Here is a 19,738-nt window from a genome sequence, read left to right as displayed (position 1 = left end):
TTCTATTTTTAGTAGAGATGGGGTTTCGCCATCTTGGCCAGGCTGGTCTCGAAGTCAGGCTCAAGTGATCCACCTGCCTCGGCCTCCTGAAGTGCTGGAATTACAGGCCTGAGCCACCACGCCCAGCCTAGTCAGAAACTTATTTCTCCCAATGGAACAAGGGAAACCATAGCATAGCCCATATTAGAATAAAAATTTAGTGAGAGTCTAATCCATTACAGGTTCACTAGGTACTGACTTTTCCTTAGTTAAGTTTTTTGAAAAATGCAGCTGTTTACCCCAAATTCTAAAATTACTGTAACCTTGGTACTCAGCAGTCAATGCAATGGCTGTTGAAAGATTGAAACAATATGTAATTGAAGGCAAGTCTGGCAGGGAACCTGTGTGTGCTTTTAAGTTGAATATACTTTAAAAGAGTTTTTATCAAATTTTCCCCAGTAGAAAGTATTGGTAAGTTTTGAGTATTGACATGTATTGAGCTAGTTCTACAGGCACCTCACTAGGAGAAAGCCTTCAGAGGAAGCAACTGCATAAGGATTTAATAAGCATTTATTGAGCCCTTACTACTAGTCAGGCAAAATATTAGGTCATGGGGACTAAGATGAAAATGGTAGTGTTCTCACCATGGGACATGTTTACCTATGTAACAGACTTGCACATCCTGAACATGTACCCCTGAACTTAAAAGTTGAAGGGAGAAATAAGAGAAGAAAATGTAGGGCTCTGTCCTCTGAGAGTTTATAGTTTACTTTGGAGACAAACATGTCAACATACACTTAAAGTACAAAGGAATTAAGGCTTCACAGAAAAAAAAAAAAAAACATAGGCATAAGGAATATATTAGCCTTCCAGGAATCATATGAAGCTTCATATACAGAGCTTCACAAAATTTGAAAGCTGAAAGATGAACAAAAGTTTGGCAGAAATGGAGAAGGAATTACAAGTAGTGACAGATCTCTAATTTTACTTCTAAAGATTCATAATGTAAATTCATAGGGCAACTTAGGCCAGTACTTTTCATAAGCTGTCCTGCATTTATTTAGATATGTGGTTTAATACATAAATTGAAATATATATATGGGGAGAAGTTTTTAAATGTTGTTCTCTGTGTGTTTAATGGGGTGATATTTCAAACAATTGTAGGGTAGCTTTTTTTTTTTTTTTTTTTTTTGAGGCAGAGTCGCTCTGTCACCCAGGCCGAAGTGCAGTGGTGTGATCTCAGCTCACTGCAATCTCTGCCTCCCAGGTTCCAGTGATTCTCCTGCCTCAGCCTCCCAAGCAGCTGGGATTACAGGTGCTCGCCACCATGCCTGACTAACTTTTGTATTTTTAGTAGAGATGGGGTTTCACCATGTTGTCCAGGCTGGTCTTGAACTCCTGATCTCAGGTGATCTGCCTGCCTTGGTTTCCCAAAGTGCTGGGATTATAGGCATGTGCCACTGAGCCTGGCCAGTTGTAGCTTTTTTTTTTTTTTTTTTTGAGGTGGAGTCTCACTCTGTTGCCCGGGCTGGAGTGCAATGGCACCATCTCGGCACACTGCAGCCTCCGCCTCCAGGATTAAAGCGATTCTCTTGCCTCAGCCTCCCGAGTAGCTGGTACTACAGGTGCATGCCACCACGACGATTTTATAAAAAATATAATTTTTATATTTTTAGTAGAGATGAGGTTTCACCATATTGGTCAGGCTGGTCTCGAACTCCTTACCTCAGGTGATCCACCTGCTTCGGCCTCCCAAAGTGTTGGGATTACAGGGGTGAGCCATTGTGCCAGCCCAGTGTAGCTTTTTTGTATGGACCACAATCATGTGTCAAGTCATTTACTTAAAACAGAATATGAACTCTTGGTATTCTTCCTCTTAGGCTAAATATTTTATGGAGCCCCTTCATTTCCTTTCTCCATAATTTGTCTATTAATTTTCAATATATTAACTGGCCAAGAGAATTGTTGATCTCTGTAAAGTATATTTTGTATTTTATGCAGTTGTCCCCAACCTTTTTGGGACCAGGGACTGGTTTCATGGAAGACAGTTTTTCCATGAACTGGGGGCACAGGGATGGTTTTGGGATGATTCGAGTGCATTACATTTACTGTGTACTTTATTTCTGTTATTATTACATTGTAATACGTAATGAAGTAATTATATAACTCACGACAGTGTAGAATCAGTGGGAGCCCTGAGCTTGTTTTCCTGCAACTAGATGGTCCCTTCTGAGGGTGATGGGAGACAGTGACAGATCATCAGGCATTACATTCTCATTAAGACCATGCAGCCTACATCCTTCGCATGCACAGTTCACAGCAGAGTTCGCACTTTATGAATATCTAATGTCACCACTGATCTGACAGTAGACAGAGCTCAGGTGGTAATGCGAGTGATGGGGAGCAGGTGTAAATGCATATGAACTTTCGCTTGCTCACCCACCGCTCTCCTTGGGCTGTGTGGCCCCGTTCCTAACAGGCTATGAGTTGATACTGGACTGTGGCCCAGAGATTTGTGACCCTTGCTTTATAGTATGTAGTATATTATATTTTTAGACCTAGAAGGCATTTATTGTGATGTTACACAGATAGATGCCATGTATACAACTGGAAGATAAAAGTTAATTCCTATGTTCTCTCAACCTTTCTTCCCTATCTAACTTTAAGGAAATGTCTTAGACTGATGAAATTTGATAGCTTTTTATTAGAGGGAAGAGGAGGTACTTAAAGTTTGTCTTTATTAGGGAAAAGTTGAAACGTATTACAAAAGTGGAAATAGTAGTAGTATTGGTACAAGAACCCCTCCCCATCCATTACCCAATGCCAATAATTAGTAACTCCTGGCCATCTTGTTTTATCTATTACCTTACCCCCACACTTCCCTGACCATACCGCTACTTGAGAAGCGGTTTCGCCTACTTGAGAAGCTCCCCCTGGCTTCCCCACTCCCACCCCATTGGATATTTGAAGCAAATTTCAGAAGTTCTGTTCCATCAGTAAATATTTTGGTATATATCTCTAAAACAGTGCTTCCCAACCTCCAGGCACAGGTCCATGGCCCTTTAGGAGCTAGGCTGCACAGCAGGAGGTAAGAGGCAGGCAAGCAAGTGAAACTTCATCTGCATTTACAGCTGCTCTCCATCACCCGCATTACCACTTGAACTCTGCCTCCTGTTAGATCAGTGGTGACAGATTGTCATAGGAGCGTGAACCCTGTGGTGAACTGTGCATATGGGGGATCTAGGTTGCATGCTCCTTATGAGAATCTAATGCCTGATGATCTGTCACTGTCTCCCATCACCCCCAGATGGGACTGTCTAGTTGTAGGAAAACAAGCTCAGGGCTCCCACCGATTCTATATTATGTTGAGTTGCATAATTATTTATTATATATTACAGTGTAATAATGGAAATTAAGTATACAATAAATGTAATGCATTTGAATCATCCCCAAACCGTCCCTGCACCCCTGGTCTGTAGAAAAATTGTCTTTCATGAAGCCCGTCCCTGGTGCCAAAAAGGTTGGAGACCACTACTCTAAAAGATAAAGATGGCTGGGCGTGGTGGCTCATGCTTGTAATCTCAGCATTTTGGGAAGCTGAGGAGGGCAGATCACCCGAGACCAGCCTGGGCAACATGGGGAAACCCTGTTTCTACAAAAAGTACAAAAATTAGCTGGACGTGGTAGTGCACACCTGTAGTCCCAGCTACTGAGGAGGCTGAGGTGAGAGGATCCCTTGAGGCTGGGAGCTTGAGGCTGTAATCAGCTGTGAGCATGTCATTGCACTCCATCTTGGGCAATGGAGCAAGACCCTGTCTCAGAAAAAAAGGATTAAAAAATTTTAACCACAATATTATCACACCTAAAAATTAATAATTTCTTACCATCAAACTACTTAATCAATGTTCAAAAAGTAGAAAACACGTTTGCAAAACTGAGCACCTTTTTCACTTAAGAATAAGGTCAGATATTTGCCTTTCCTTGGTCAGCTCTAGACCAAGGGGAAATGCAAGATATAACTACTGAAACGTAGTGGCTGGCATTTGGTGGAATATTTTTGTTTAAAACATGGAAGTTATTTTATCATGAGTTACTTCTATAGTTCTAACTAATTGTAGTTAGACAGTGTATTATAAATGCAATGTAGAATTTTGAACCTCAAAGAATCTCATTTAGTATCATGAAATCTATGCCAGTATGATGTAATCAGTAAAATGTTGCTTAACTGGGAGCCTTTGGCATACCAACAGAACAGAACAAAACAAAAATCTTTCACGTGTGGAAGAAGAGGTTTTTAAGTTCTTCTGAAAATTATCATTATTTCATTTAGATTGCTAACTTCAAATGAATGAGATATTACCATTTCTTGCTATTAAAATATTTTTCAGAGCTTAGCCCGAATAATTTTGAGTATTATTTTATTGTAGGAAAAAATTGACATTACTTCCTTTTCTGGATAGTTTTCTGTTTGAGTGAGATTTGTTCATTGATTCCTTGAAGTTGATTTTTGTTATGGGGGAAAAACTGGGGACATAATGGGAAGAGGTATGTGACTAGCTTGATACAGGTTTTTCTACATACTAATCTTTGCTATTGAGTTCTGTGTATTACAGCAAAATGAATTTTCTGAAATACTTACCATACTACAATAGTTTTGCCTTGCATGAAAACATTCTAATAAATGAACAATTACTAATTTTGTTTAATAGATAAATGTATCTAATAGGTCTTGGCACATGGGCTTTATTCTTAACAGTTTTAAACCTTTAGTTTTTTGTTCTTTTGCTTTACAATGTTTCTTTCTTTTTCTTAGAATGCATCTACTCATGCCTCGAAATCTCCTGACAGTGTTAATGGAAGTGAACCAAGCATTCCTCAGGTCTGTTACTAATTGTTATTTTAGAAAATAACAAGTCATTTCAGGGTGTTGGTCAGTCTGTATTAATTACTAGCATCTGACTTTACATTGAAATGGTGATGTCCAAATATTCAGTACAGTATGTATGGTAAATACAGGTTTGCTCATGGTTTCTTGGAAAAAGTTTTAAATGAAAGCAAGATTGTATTATTTCTCATTTTAAAAATTAATGCGAGGCCAGGCACTGTGGCTCATGCGTGTCTGTAATCCCAGCACTTTGGGAGGCTGAGGTGGGTGAATCACTTCAGGCCAAGAGTTTGAGACTAGCCTGGCCAACATGGCGAAACTCTGTTTCTACTAAAAATAGAAAAAGTCAGCCGGGAGTGGCACATGCCTGAAATCCCAGCTACTTAGGTGGCTGAAGCATGAGAATCGCTTGAACCCAGGAGGCGTACGTTGCCATGAGCTGAGTTTGTGCCACTGCACTCCAGCCTGGGTAACAGAGTGAGACTCTGTCTCAAAAAAAAAAAAAAAAAAAAGATAATAATTATGAGAAAGTGAAAACTTTTTGAAAAACTGTGATCTGAGTTTATAGTTATAAAAGATCATGGAGGTAGCCATATTGAGAGACATACTGCGTTATATAAGGTGGAAGGGGAATATGAAGGAATGAGATCTTTTAAAGTATTCTCTACTTTTAAGTGTATTTTACTACTAGAGTTTAGGTTGTCCTTGATTTTAAAAAGTTATTTATAGAGAGGGGCTCAAGTCATTTTTTTTTGAACGCTTCCAAAAAAGCAAGAAAAAAAATCATTATGATAGCAGGCTGGGCGCAGTGGCTCATGCATATTATCCCAGCACTTTAGGAGGCTAAGGTGGGTGGATCGCTTGAGACCAGGAGTTTGAGACCAGCCCAGCCCACATAGTGAAACCCTGTCTCTACTAAAAAAATACAAAAATTAGCTGGGTGTGGTGGTGTGCGCCTGTAATCCCAGCTATTCAGGGGACTGAGGCATGAGAATTGCTTGAGCCTGGGACTGGAGGCTGCAGTGAGCTGAGATCGTACCACTGCACTCCAGCTTGGATGACAGAGTGAGACCCTGTCTCAAGAAAAAAAAAAAAAATTGTGATAGCAGTGTTGGAGATGAACATTTGTTTACTTTGGTTTTAGTGATGACTATTATCATTGTCCTGGTTGTTCTTAGTAGTCCTTAATGTAAAATAGTAATATTTCTAATTCTGTGAACCCAGGGCATGAGTCTAGACAAGTTGATTTATGAGCTAAATGATTTGTGAACTAAATTACATAGACAAAACATTCAGAAGTATTGTCTAACGAATGTTTAGGGCCGGGCACGGTGGCTCACACCTGTAATCCCAGCACTTTGGGAGGCCGAGGTGGGTGGATCACAAGGTCAGGGGTTCGAGACCAGCCTGACCAACATGGTGAAACCCCGTCTCTACTTAAAATACAAAAAAAAATTAGCTGGGGGTGGTGGCGGGCACCTGTAATCCCAGCTACGCAGGAGGCTCAGGCAGGAGAATTGCTTGAACCCGGGAGGCAGAGGTTGCAATGGGCCGAGATCACGCCACTGCACTCCAGCCTGGGCAACAGAGCGAGACTCCGTCTCAAAAAAAAAAAAGAAAAAAAAAAACCCCAAAAAACAAATGTTTAAATGAGCTTCCCAAACTCCGCGGACAGGTGTCTTGGGAGCTTAGATCCTCATAACTGTCAGTGAGGCTGGTCAGGTTGTGGGGACAACCCAAGTCCCTGGATCTGTTGACTCTGGTCTTGAGCAGCCACTCCAGTTAATCCCAAATTCTCTAGAAATACATAATTTTCTGTAAGTGCCATGAAGTAAGGGTAAAATAATGGGAGGCATCAGTCTAAACAGCACTGTACTGAACATATCCAGTGATCTTTAAAGAATATTATTAAAGAGTATGATTTAAAATGCATATTTTCTTTTTTTTTTTTGAGACAGAGTTTTGCTCTTTTTGCCGGGGCTGGAGCATAATGGCGTGATCTCAGCTCACTGCAACCTCTGCCTCCTGGATTCAAGCGATTTCATGCCTCAGCCTCCTGAGTAGCTGGGATTGCAGGTGCCTGCCACCATGCCTGGCTAATTTTTTGTATTTTTAGTAGAGACAGAGTTTCACCATGTTGGCCAGTCTGGTCTTGAACTCCTGACCTCAGGTGATCCACCCGCCTCGGCCTCCCAAAGTGCTGGGATTACAGGCATGAGCCACTGCACCTGGCCTAAAACGCATATTTTCTTCTGTCATAGAATAGTCCAAAAAGACTAAATATAGTTATGGATGCAAAAACTTGAATGAGTCAACTTTATAACAAATTCAGAATTCTAATTAAGGTAAAGAATGAATGTAGGTGATATTCAGGAAATAAGCTTACTGAGGGCTTTGTACTTTCTTAAATATTACAGATATTTTCTTAAAAAATGATAAAATGGTATTGTGTACTGTGTATTAGACATATATGAAACATTTTACATATATAATCTCAATTCTCATGACAAAAAGATGCCTTCACTCAGTTTGTTTACTTTTTTTTTTTTTTGAGACAGGGTCTCTCTCTGTCACCCAGGCTGTAGTGCAGTAGTGCAGTCATAGCTCACTGCAACCTCAAACTCCTGGGCTCAAGCAGTCCTCCCGCCTCAGCCTCCCAAGTGACTGGGATTACAGATGTGAGCCATCATGTCTGGCTTGTTTACTTTTATTTTAAACAAATTTCTGAAAAGTTGATTGTTGGGTTTAGCAAATTAAAAACAATGTATATACACAAAGAGGGGGGCAGTGCTTACTATGAGCATATTGACAGCAGCAGGAAACCATAGTTGACAGCAAGGTTGAAGACATGGTAAAAAGTACATCCTAGAGTTCTTAAAACATAGCAGCCTGTGGACCCTCTTATTACTGGGGCAAAGTGTCCTATACAGATTGAACATCCCTAATCCAAAAATCTGAAATCCACGTGCTCCAAAATCTGAAACTTTTTTGAGTACCCACATGATGCCACAAGTGGAAAACTTCACACCTCACCTCGTCATGAGTTGGAGTCAAAACACTAGTGTACAACGTAGTTTATTCAGTGTTCCCAAGAGAAAAAAGACTCCCCCCGCCCTCTAGCTGTAAGACAATCTTTTCCAGGCGTACCCAGATTCTCTCGTGAGCGTGCCCGCAAAGGATAATACAGTGGCACGGTGCAGGCCAGATGGCGCCAAGGGCAGGTTCCCCATGATGCTCCACATGGGGCCAAGACTCATGTGCTTTACTTGCTGTGTTTTTTTTCCTTCTTCTCTGCTCTGTTGTATGAAGATTTGTTGAAAATGTTAAAAAGGCCTGCAGAGGCCCAGCGTGTTAGCTTACGCCTGTAATACTGGCACTTTGGGAGGCCGAGGTGGGCAGATCACCTGAGGTCAGGAGTTCGAGACCAGCCGGGCCAACATGGTGAAATCTCCTCTCTACTGAAAATATAAAAATTAGTCTGGTGTGGTGGCACATGCCTGTATTCCCAGCTACTTGGAAGGCTGAGGCATGGGAATCACTTGAACCTGGGAGGTGGAGGTTGCAGTGAGCTGAGATCACACCAGTGCACTGCTGCCTGGGCAACAGAGCAGACTATGTCTCAAAAAAAAAAAAAAAAAAAAAAAAAAAAATTAAAAAGCCATCCAGCAGACTGCCTCCTCCTTCCTAGTGGATCCATTTCCTGGTCCCTCAATTGCTTCTGGTGTTTCTTCTTACCTAAAAAAAGAAAATACAGTGTAGAGTAACCTTTCAATCAAAACACAGCATCGTAGATAGAGACTGAAAGCTTACCATTGTTTGTTGTTGCTGTTGCTTAACAGCTATTACAGATATTCTGGTGATACTACTGTGCTGCTTAGTTACCCTGAACACATTTTTTTTTTACTGTATTAATGGTATGTCATATATATATTTCTTTTACTGTGAAGTACTTACAGGTGAATAAGCATAAGAAAATTATTGCTTATCAGTAGCATATAAGTTCAGAGTCAGGAATGATGGTGGTGCCAGACAACCATAGATTGTATTGGTGGCTGAAATTGTGACACCTTTGCTTTCTGGCGGTTCAGTGTACACACTTTGTTTCGTGTACAGAAATGATTAAAAATATGATATAAAATTACCTTCAGGCTATCTGTATAAGGTGTATATGAAACATAAATGAATTTCGTGTTTAGACTTGGGTCTCATCCCCATGGTGTCTCACTATCTATGTGCAGATACTCCAAAATCTGAAAGAAATCTGAAATCCAAAATACCTGGTTCCAAGCTTTTTGGATAAGGAGTACTTAGTCAAAATGAGTTCACGATATACATATTGTTTTATAATTTGACCTTTCCCATTTAATAGTATATCTTGAACTTCTTTCCATATGTTATTGTTTATTTAAAAAAATTTTTTTAAAAATACTTTATAGCCCAGGACATACTTTTCAAGTTGCCTTGGGTAGTGCTCTCCATATACTATAATTTATAAACTGTATCCTCTAGTGATAAACATTTGGGTTGTTTCCAGTTTTTAGTCTTTTAAACCACCTGTGATAAATTTGTGTGTATGAAGGGTATGGGGCATATTATCTCCTCTTACTCCTACCTTGCCCAATATTATTAAATCTCTAGAATCTGTGAGCAAAACATTTGTGTTTTGATTTTTTAAACTCTAGACTGAAGAGAATCTTTATTTTCCTGTATTTTTTGCCTACACATGACCTCAGTTTCCCTGGAGTATTTCACTCCTGGCACCTTTGAGATCTTAGTGACCCAGTTGTTAACTAATGAGAATGAGCTTCTAGGAGACACTGGTAAATATTGACTGCTGTGACCTGAACAAAATAATACTGCTTAGAACAGTTAGTTGAATTAGGTCATATTATTTTTCATTGTGACTAAATTAATTTGTTGTTATTCCAATTAATTAGGAGAACAGGTCTTGTTTATCACTAACATTGGAGTTACTGATCTGTGCAGAGGGACTCTAACTCAGACCTTTCAACTGTCCTCCATGATTTGTTAATGCTTATTTTTATTCCTAGTAGACAAATGGTAAGTAGAGCAGAGTTGGCTGTTACTAGTCAACTCTGCCTCACATTCCCTTATTAAACAAAGTGGGTTCATTACATATTACCCTCCCCCTGTCCCAATTCCCCTCTTTTCTTGAGAATGATCAAGAATCACCATGTCCATAAAGACCCTCCAGATAAAGCCCACTTGAGTTCAGTTACACACTTCACATTTCATTGTATATACCTACATTTTAGACACTGGGTATGCACTGTTACAAATGGTGTATGGAGATGGTCACTACCTTCAAGGATCTCACAGTTTAGTGGATGAATCCTCACAGTACACCTGTGAAGTCAGCTGGGAAAGTACTGCTTTTTTCTTTCTTACAGATGTGCAAACTGAAGGAAGGTGACTTACTGAAGGGCATTCTACCTCTAGGTGACAGACCTGGGACCTGCACCCCAGTCCTCTGACTCCAGGTCCAACACTTTTTCAGCAATAACCAAGTGTTCTGTTTTTCAGAAAATAATGTATTATGTAAAATGTCAGGAATATAAATTCATCTTGTTAGAACTTTTATTAGATTATTGCTGGTGATAGGGGTAATGGAAGTCTAAATGTGTGTATTTTAACCCACACATTCTGTTGGGTTTTGGTTGCAGTCAGGTGACACGCAGTCTTTTGCACAGAAGCTCCAGCTCCGGGTGCCCTCCGTGGAGTCTTTGTTTCGAAGTCCGATAAAGGAATCTCTATTCCAGTCTTCTTCTAAAGAGTCTTTGGTACGAACATCTTCCAGAGAATCCCTGAATCGACTTGAGCTGGACGGTTCTACTGTCAGTTTTGATCCACCCTCCGATATGGATAGCGAGGCTGAAGACTTGGTGGGGAATTCAGACAGTCTCAACAAAGAACAGTTGATTCAGCGGTTGCGAAGAATGGAACGAAGCTTAAGTAGCTACAGAGGAAAATATTCTGAGGTAGGAGCATGACATTTTTGCCTGTACAAAAATTTCTTCCCCTTGTTCTCTCATTCATATTACTGTATTGCTTTACTTCTGTGATTGGCTAAACTGTTAATTCCCTAGATATATCCTGGTTACTAATAGTATGTAGTCTGTGGCAATATCTAGTTAAAGACTCAATATCTAGTTAAGTAAAGACAGAGGCCCTTTGGCAAGACTCTTAGTAAAATTTTGGAGAAGATTGTTGTCTGTAGCCTTCTGGTTCTTATATTCTGTTCCCCTCTCCTTTCGTAGTCCCTCTGTTCAAGGTCACTTGGACACCCAGTGTGGAGTTCATCTTCTGTCCTCATAGCCTCTCCTTTATTCCTCTCTAACTGATGCGGCTCCAAAATGACCTCATCTGCCAACGAGATTCCCATTATTACTGACTCTAAAATTGTTTTAGGTAGCCTGATTATCTGACAGATTTGGTTCATTCTCATTGTACCTACATTTAAACCTTTGCCTTGGATGAATCTTTTCATCGCTAAACCCTTGAGAATGACACTCCCTGTTTGGTCTAAGGGAGGAAGGAAGTCAATGCTAGTCCATTTCACTTTTCAATCCTTTAGGAATGTAGCACCTTCCTTTCAGGCCAAATTTTATTTGTTGCCCTCCCTCAATTCCCTCTGCATCCTGTGCAGTTAAAACAGTTCTTTTTCAGGAAAGCCTTTTTGGAGTAAGTTGTCCATATTTTTTTGTTTGTTTATCTTAAAATGTGTAATGTTTTATTGTCTTATGGTTTGTAAATCACCATTGTAGTTAATTTTAATTAATGAATACTAAAGTTCAGAGTCAGTATATTAAAGATAGCTGTAACTTCTGTTTCCAATTATGACTACAATATGAGTAATTTTATCCTACAACCAAAAACAAAACAAAAACCCAGATGAAATATACAAGATATCTTTTTAAACTGTGAAGTGCTGACAAAATAGGAAGCAATTATCAGGCTTAAATATATAGGCTGGCTGGAACCCACCCAGAGATATAAACAAGGCATTAAAGCCATGTATGTCATGAGGCACTTGTAGAATCAAGCACCTTTTTCCTTTGAATTTTTTAACTTTTATTTTTAAATTTCTACCAAAGTTAATAATTGTCACGAATCTTTTTGTCTGTTACTTCACTAACTTAACCATGGCTTTTAAGTTTGAAGCTGGGGTAGTAGTATGAGTAGTATTTATGTATGCTGGACACTGTATTTTATATTTAGTTTTTGTTGTTGTTGTTTTTGAGACAGGGTCTCACTGGTCTCACTTTGTTGCCCAGGCTGGAGTGCAGTGGCTCAAACACAGCTCATTGGAGCTTCAACTTCCTGGGCCCAAGCGATCCTTCAGCCTCAGCCCCAGCCCCCTCAAGTAGCTGGGACTACAGGTGCACACCACCACACCCATCTAATTTTTGTATTTTTTCGTAGAGATGAGGTTTTGCTATGTTGCCCAGGCTGGTCTCGAACTCCTGAAGTCAAGTGATCCTCCCGCCTCAGCCTCCCAAAGGGCTGTTCTTATAGGCATGAGCCACTACACCTGTCCTGTGTATTTTATATTTGTAATGTCATGTAATATTGTACCATTCCTGTAGATGTTAATTAGCTCAATTTTGTAGAAAAAGTATTGGAGACTCATAGTAACTTGCTTATGTTGCCTGGTAACTTGCTTATGGTTGGACAGGTTGTAGTTGCAGAGTCTGGATTTGATTTTAGGTCTTTCTGGTTGTTTCTAGTATTCTGTCAGAGTCAGGCAGCTTACTGGGATCAAAAGAACTCATAGACTTTGTCTCTACCTCTCTTTGGCATTGTTAGTACCTAGGATGAAATAATGTTGTAAATGACATCTGATTCTTGGGTTACTCTTCCACACACAACCCCCCTCCACCCCTTTTTTGAGCACCATTTTTCGTTTAGCTCAGGGATGCATGTTCAGGATGTGCAGGGTTGTTACATTGGTAAATGTGAACACCATTTTTCTTTTTTTTGTGAGACGGAGTCTCACTCTGTAGCCCAGGGTGGAGTTCAGTGGCATGATCTTGGCTCACTGCAACCTCCGCCTCCCGGGTCCCGGGTCAAGCAGTTCTGCCTCATTCTACAGGCATGTGCCACCATGCTCAGCTAATGTTTGTGTTTTTAGTAGAGACAGGGTTTCACCATGTTGGCCAGGCTGGTCTTGAACTCTTGACCTTGTCATCTGCCCACCTCGGCCTCCCAGAGTGCTGGGATTACAGGTGTGAGCCACCGCGCCCGGCTGTGAACACCATTTTTCTATCTGGTGTTATGATAATAATAAGGGGAGTGTCCTGGTCTTAGGCAGAATTTTGTTTTTTATATTCTTTGTTGCTAGACTCACCTTCCATTGCTGTTTTTTTTTTTTTTTTTTGAAACAAGGTCTCACTCCTTCACCCAGGCTGGAGTGCAGTGGTTTGATCACGGCTCACCTTGTAGCCTTGAGTTCCCAGGCTTAGGTGATTCTCCCACCTCAATTTCCTGAGTAGCTGGGACCACAGGCATGCAACACCACACCTGGCTAATTTTTTGTATTTTTGGTAGAGATGGCGTTTTGCCATTTTGCCCAGGCTGGTCTCCAACTCCTGGGCTCAAGCAATCCTCCTGTCCTGGCCTCCCAAAGTGCTGGGATTACAGGTGTGAGCCACCATGCCTGGCCCTATTGCTGCCTGTCTTTTGATTCAGGATATCACTAGAGGCATTTGGGACACACAGCAGCCTTCTAAGGTAAATGACAAAGCTCGAATAGGGGATGCTTCCTCTTAAACCTGCAGCTTATCTCTTTAGCACTTCCAAAGTAGGGTCCAAAGAATTCACTGGAGCCATGTACTTAGCCATCAGATGAGTAACTTTTTTTTTTAATTATAATAGAGACAAGGTCTCACTAAATTGCCCAGGCTGGTCTCGAACTCTTGGGCTCAAGTGATCCTTCTACCTCGACCTCTCAAAATGTTGGGATTACAGGCATGAGTCACTGCACCCGGCCCTAGATGAGTAATGTTATGTAACTTCCAGGCTGAAAAGATTTGTTAATCCATAATTTCATTAGGGTGTGCTAGAATGTTTAAATATCCTATTTAGGTTAAATATCTCTTTAAGGACTTGAATTACCAGTTTTCATCTTGATTATGAGGTTCTTTGGTCAGATTTTTGCAGAGCTATAGTCACAGACCCTATAACCAGAAGGAACTTTTAGAAATCAATTACATGATCTATTATAGTCCAAAGCAGAAAAATCGCCTGGTGAGCTCATTAAAACATAGTTTCCTGTCTCTCTACACCCTTCTCAAGTCTCATTCAGTTAGATTGGGGTGGGGCCCAAGAATTTCTGTTTCAAGCAAACTTGCAGGTGATGCTGTTGTTGATTAGTCTGTAACTATAGTTTGAGTAGCCTCCTGCCTTTAGGCAAGTTGGCTTGAATCCCCACCTGTGAATTAGTTACTAAAATTTAGAGGTATATCTCTAAGATGAAGTCATATGGAGATTTAATGTCTTACTGTCAAATTTACATTTTATTTTTTAGAAATCTATGTCCTATGTTAGTTTTGACCATCATGCATCTAATTAGGTTATCCTATAAAGGACTCTTCTAATTTATTTTTTGACTTTCATAAAGAGAATTTTTTAGTGGACTTTAGAATAATTGCATTTATTTAGGAATGACTAATGTTGTTGATGACTATGTTTTAGCTTGTTACAGCTTATCAGATGCTTCAGAGAGAGAAGAAAAAGCTACAAGTAAGTGATTTGTCGACTGCATTACTGAGTCATAATTTTTAAATCAGAAAGATCTTACATAGTAAGATATTTCTAAGCCTTCCTTTTAAATAATTCTGCATATGAACAAAATATTAAGCTTGTTTTACCATTATTGGAGGTTTTGATAAAGAGAAAGTGAATGAGATCCCAGAGATTTTACCTCTGTTAAGGATGAGCTTCCTTGAGTTACAGATCTCGGTAGTGTTTAAGAAGTTAGGATTTGGGAGGGGGGAGAGATAGCATTAGGAGATATACCTAATGCTAAATGACGAGTTAATGGGTGCAGCACACCAACATGGCACATGTATACATATGTAACAAACCTGCATGTTGTGCACATGTACCCTAAAACTTAAAGTATAATAATAATAAAATTAAAAAATGTGGAAAAAAAAAGAAGTTAGAATTTACAGCATGCCTCTCTCAAGCATGTTTTCTAGCATCTCAGTCTATAGATTGCTTCCTTGTTTTAGTAGTAAAGACATATCTAACCTTCTATGCTTTCCTTCTGCTTTTTAAATACCTGCAGACATCTGTTTCTTATCATTATATCAGGGTCCAAATGCAAGCATCCTCTCTTCTATAATAACTGTTTCCTGAGGCTGCTGCTTGTGAAGCTTTTGATTAAGTATGTAGGGATAAGAAACTATTAAATTCAGGGTGACCCACCTTGGCCCCACTATTTCATCCTGTTTGCTTGCGTTTCTATGAATTGGCTATGGAAATTTCCCACCAGGATTCCAGCTGATAATTCATACATCAGAGCTAAGGAGAAATATCCATTCCCCTTCAAATGGTGCCATCAGTTTGCTGTGTTTTAAAATAAAATATAGTTGGCCAGGCGTGGTGGCTCACGCCTGTAATCCCAGCACTTTGGGAGGCCAAGGCAGGTGGATCACCTGAGGTCAGGATTTTGAGACGAGCCTGGCCAACATGGTGAAACCCTGTCTCTACTAAAAATACAAAAATCAGCTGGGTGTGGTGGCAGGCACCTGTAATCCCAGCTACTGGGGAGGCTGAGGCAGGAGAATTGCTTGAACCTGAGAGGCGGAGGTTGCAGTAAGCCAAGATCCTGCCACTGCACTCCAGCCTGGGTGACAGAGCAAGACTCCGTCTCAAAAAAAAAAAAAAAAGATAAAATTCAATGCTTTGCTCTCTTTTCTACATGTGTACATGCCTAGAAACCTTTTAAAATAGGCAAGTATCTTTTCAATAGAGCCAATGAAATTAAAATTAAAATAGTAGGTATTGCCAACACTCTTACCTATGCTGCTTGTACTAGCTAACATTTATTGAGCTCCTACTGTGTGCCAGGCATTTTGGTATATTTGGTACATTTAGTATATTTAGTTCTAGCCTCTTTCCTGTGAAGAAACTGAGGGAGAGTGACTCGTTCATTGTTAGACTGCAGAGCATGTGCTTGTAACTACTGCAGTACAGTTTTTCATCATTCTCAGCATGGCATGTTCCTGCATTTAAAATTTTATATTTGAAACTGAACAAACAAAACCTGTGTTCATGGCTTTTTTGGGGAAAAGAACTTTGGTTTTTGTTTTATTCATTTACAAGTCCCCGCAATACAATCCAGTCATACTCCCTTGGTCATAGCCATTTGCATGTCTGTATCCCCTTGTTTTGCTTGTTAGTCCACACAAACCAGTGAAGCTCCAGATTACCCTTTTCCTTTACCTTTGTATTTATGTTGTACAGGAATATGTGGTTACTTTGTTTCCATAGTTCATAACTTCCCAAGTTTAATTTCCTTTACTAGAGAAAAGTACCTTCCTTACCCCGCCCCAGGAAAGGGTGAGTCATTTCATCTCACAATATTACTCTTTTATTAGCTTCTTGATTTTTTTTTTTTTTTTTGAGAAGTCTCACTTTGTTGCCTAAGCTAGAGTGCAGTGGTGCGATCTTGGCTCACTGCAACCTCCGCCTCCTGGGTTCAAGCGATTCTCCTGCCTCAGCCTCCTGAGTAGCTGGGACTGCAGGCACGCACGCATCACCATGCCTGGCTAGTTTTTGTTTTTTTTTTTTTTTTTTGAGACGGAGTCTTGCTCTGTCGCCCAGGCTGGAGTGCAGTGGCGCAATCTTGGCTCACTGCAAGCTCCGCCTCCTGGGTTCACGCCATTCTTCTGCCTCAGCCTCTCCGAGTAGCTGGGACTACAGGCGCCCACCACCACGCCCGGCTAATTTTTTGTATTTTTAGTAGAGATGGGGTTTCACCGTGGTCTCGATCTCCTGACCTTGTGATCCGCCCGCCTCAGCCTCCCAAAGTGCTGGGATTACAATCGTGAGCCACCGCGCCCGGCCTTTTTTTTTTTTTTTTTTTTTTTTTTTTTTTTTTTTTAAGTAGAGACAGGGTTTCACTATGTTGGCCAGGCTGGTCTCAAACTCCTGACCTCATAATCTGCCTGCCTCAGCCTCCCAAAGTGCTGGGATTACAGGTGTGAGCCACCACGCCCGGCCAGCTTCTTGATTTTTTTTAATGTATGGTTACTAATTTAGCCATCTGATGTTCTTTGTGAATTTTTCTGGATGTTTTTTTTTTTCTTTGAGATGGAGTCTCGCTCTTTCGCCCAGAGTGCAGTGGTGTGATCTCGGCTCACTGCAAGCTCTGCCTCCTGGGTTCACGCCATTCTCCTGCCTCAGCCTCCTGAGTAGCTGGGACTACAGGCGCCTGCCACCATGCCCAGCTGATTTTTTTTTGTATTTTTAGTAGAGAAGGGGTTTCACCATGTTAGCCAGGATGGTCTCGATCTCCTGACCTCGTGATCCATCTGCCTTGGCCTCCCAAAGTGCTGGGATTACAGGTGTGAGCCACTGCGCCCGGCTGGTTTTGTTTTTTTAAATATAGACAATTATTTTGTTTCTAAGCCACAAAAACCTTTAGAACAGGCTGTTAATTGATGTGTTCCACACATTATAGGTTTCCATGAAATAAACTGCAGTTGGAATTTGATTTAATTTTAAAAACACTTATTTTTTAAATTGAACAGACAGTAAAATTGACTTTTTGTTTGGTTTACATGTCCATGCATTTTAACAAATGTATAGATTTTGAACCACTGCCACTGCCAGGATGCAGAACAGTTCTGTAACATCATGATCTAACTTTTAACAGATTTTTCAGTATGGTCACATCTTTAACATTTTAGTCTTGTCCTCTATCTTCAGGTTATTTTTGGATAAACGGTTGTAATATTTTAAAAATAATTATTTTTGGCTTGCTTTGTATTTACTATGTCATACAGTTAGCTGTTTAACCAGCTTTTTTTTTCTCTCTCAATTAAAGGGTATATTAAGCCAGAGTCAGGATAAATCACTTCGGAGAATTGCAGAATTAAGAGAGGTAAGTTTCAGTGATGAGTACTTTGAAAATAGTAATTCAATCTCATATTTATCAGAACTGTTGTATGTGCTAGGGTGGTTTCATATGCATCTCATTAGTTATACTAATAACTAACCAGTCCAGCCTACAAGACCAGGGGTCAGTTCTTGAAGTTTTTATTTGTATGGTTTTTCTAAGATACGTTGTTGGAATTAATGAAATAAGGTGTTAGCAACAGAGTATCAATTGTCTGCATGAACAGTCAGCGTCAACTTCCAAGGGTTAACTGGGTTCTCCTGTTAAGTATTTCAGGCTTCTTTTTGTTTGTCCTAACCATAAGTCTTTTTTATAAAATAAATTATGTTTATTGTAATTTTGAGGGGGACGGGTAATTTTTCATAGCAGTTAGACTGTTTGAATTCCTTTACGTCTTCCTGAGGGCCATGTGTACCCACTTGCCATCGGAGTAGGCAAGACCACTCCTGGTTTGACCTGCTGTCTCAAATTATTTTGTAATGAGTACCTGTTGACTTTTGGGTTTCTCCTGCTGTCAGGTCCATCTGATACCTTGTCGCTTCCCTCTGCTTTCTCCTATACAGATCCCAACAATTGCATATTTTACTGCTATTGGTGCTTTCTCTCTACTCATTTGTATTGTTTGTTTAAGAATATCTTGTTACCTATTTTTGTTATGAATGTTCTTCATGGGTTTTTGTTTCTGTTATTAACAAAACTAGTGTTATTTTGAGAAGTTTGAAATAGGTAGCTTTAGGACAAATCAAAGTAAGTTTAATGTTTTAGGTATTCTAACTGTGTAATTTATCAGTCCAAGATACAGATTTAGAAAGTATAGATAGCCTTAAAAGGGTCAGGTAAATTAATAAATCTATAAATAGTAATTGAGAAAAACTAGTATAATTGGGGGAGGAGGCAAAGAAGAAAAACAAGGGAGTATAGATTAGGATGATATCATCAATATAGCCATATTGTCCCATGGAATATTCTTTGTTGTTATTGTCAATGACAGACTATTGCAGGAATTAACAATCAGAATTAATCATATAGGAATTTCCTGTATTATATTACTAAAGTTTTATTCTTATTGCTATCATGTTTGATTTCTAGTCTCTAGCATTTTTTTTATATAGCCAAATTACTGAATTTTTGTGGTATGAAAGAAAGATTATATAATTTACAATTCCCAAATAAATTCTTTAAAACATTCTAAACATGACTTTGAAAACCAGGCTAATTTACTTTTGTTATACTGACAAGGCCAAGCATTGGTCTCAATAATACAAATAATTACAGATGTCCTTTATTAATGAAAATTTGTACAACTTCTTTTGGATTAATAACTTAGAAAAATATATACCCACTTTGGAAGTTACAGAGAAGGAACAAAACCTTAACTCCTGGTCTGCCCAAGATTCTGCTTTTCTGGTTGGACTGGGAATGTGTTAGCACTCAGAAAAGTATGCATGGGGATTAGGCGTATGCAACAGAGGGGTTGTGGGAAGTGAGAGAATGATAGCTAGGGTATCCTCTTTTGTTTCTCCTGCCTTATATTAATAGAAAGAAAGTGCTTTTAGCAGCTAAAAGCACCTTTGGTTTTGTTAGAGGGGCAAATAATACGGCATTTATACCAAAAGATTTTTCTGTTAAGCTAATATCTTTTTGCTTAACATTTCTTTTTTACTTTTCTTATATTTTGGGAATAAATGAAGGGTGTTGATAGGTATCTTGTATTTCTGGTGAGA

At 39.7% G+C, this 19,738-nt stretch overlaps 1 protein-coding gene across 5 annotated transcripts in view; it reads left to right on the top strand.

The window, feature by feature from the left end:
* Positions 1 to 19,738, top strand: part of GOLGA4 (golgin A4) — a 122,059-nt gene that overhangs the window by 25,056 nt on the left and 77,265 nt on the right. For all 5 annotated transcript variants that reach the window (XM_055283129.2, XM_055283157.2, XM_055283148.2 and 2 more), the window contains exons 3-6: positions 4,793 to 4,858; positions 10,549 to 10,863; positions 14,579 to 14,626; positions 17,943 to 17,999. In XM_055283129.2, the coding sequence (XP_055139104.1) occupies positions 4,793 to 4,858; positions 10,549 to 10,863; positions 14,579 to 14,626; positions 17,943 to 17,999 (486 nt within the window). The remainder of the gene's footprint in view (positions 1 to 4,792; positions 4,859 to 10,548; positions 10,864 to 14,578; positions 14,627 to 17,942; positions 18,000 to 19,738) is intronic.

The sequence above is a fragment of the Symphalangus syndactylus genome, chromosome 1 (genome assembly GCF_028878055.3).
Source record: "Symphalangus syndactylus isolate Jambi chromosome 1, NHGRI_mSymSyn1-v2.1_pri, whole genome shotgun sequence".
Taxonomy (NCBI): domain Eukaryota; kingdom Metazoa; phylum Chordata; class Mammalia; order Primates; family Hylobatidae; genus Symphalangus; species Symphalangus syndactylus.
Note: the sequence above shows the minus strand (reverse complement) of the source record. Positions and strands in the feature narration are given on the sequence as shown.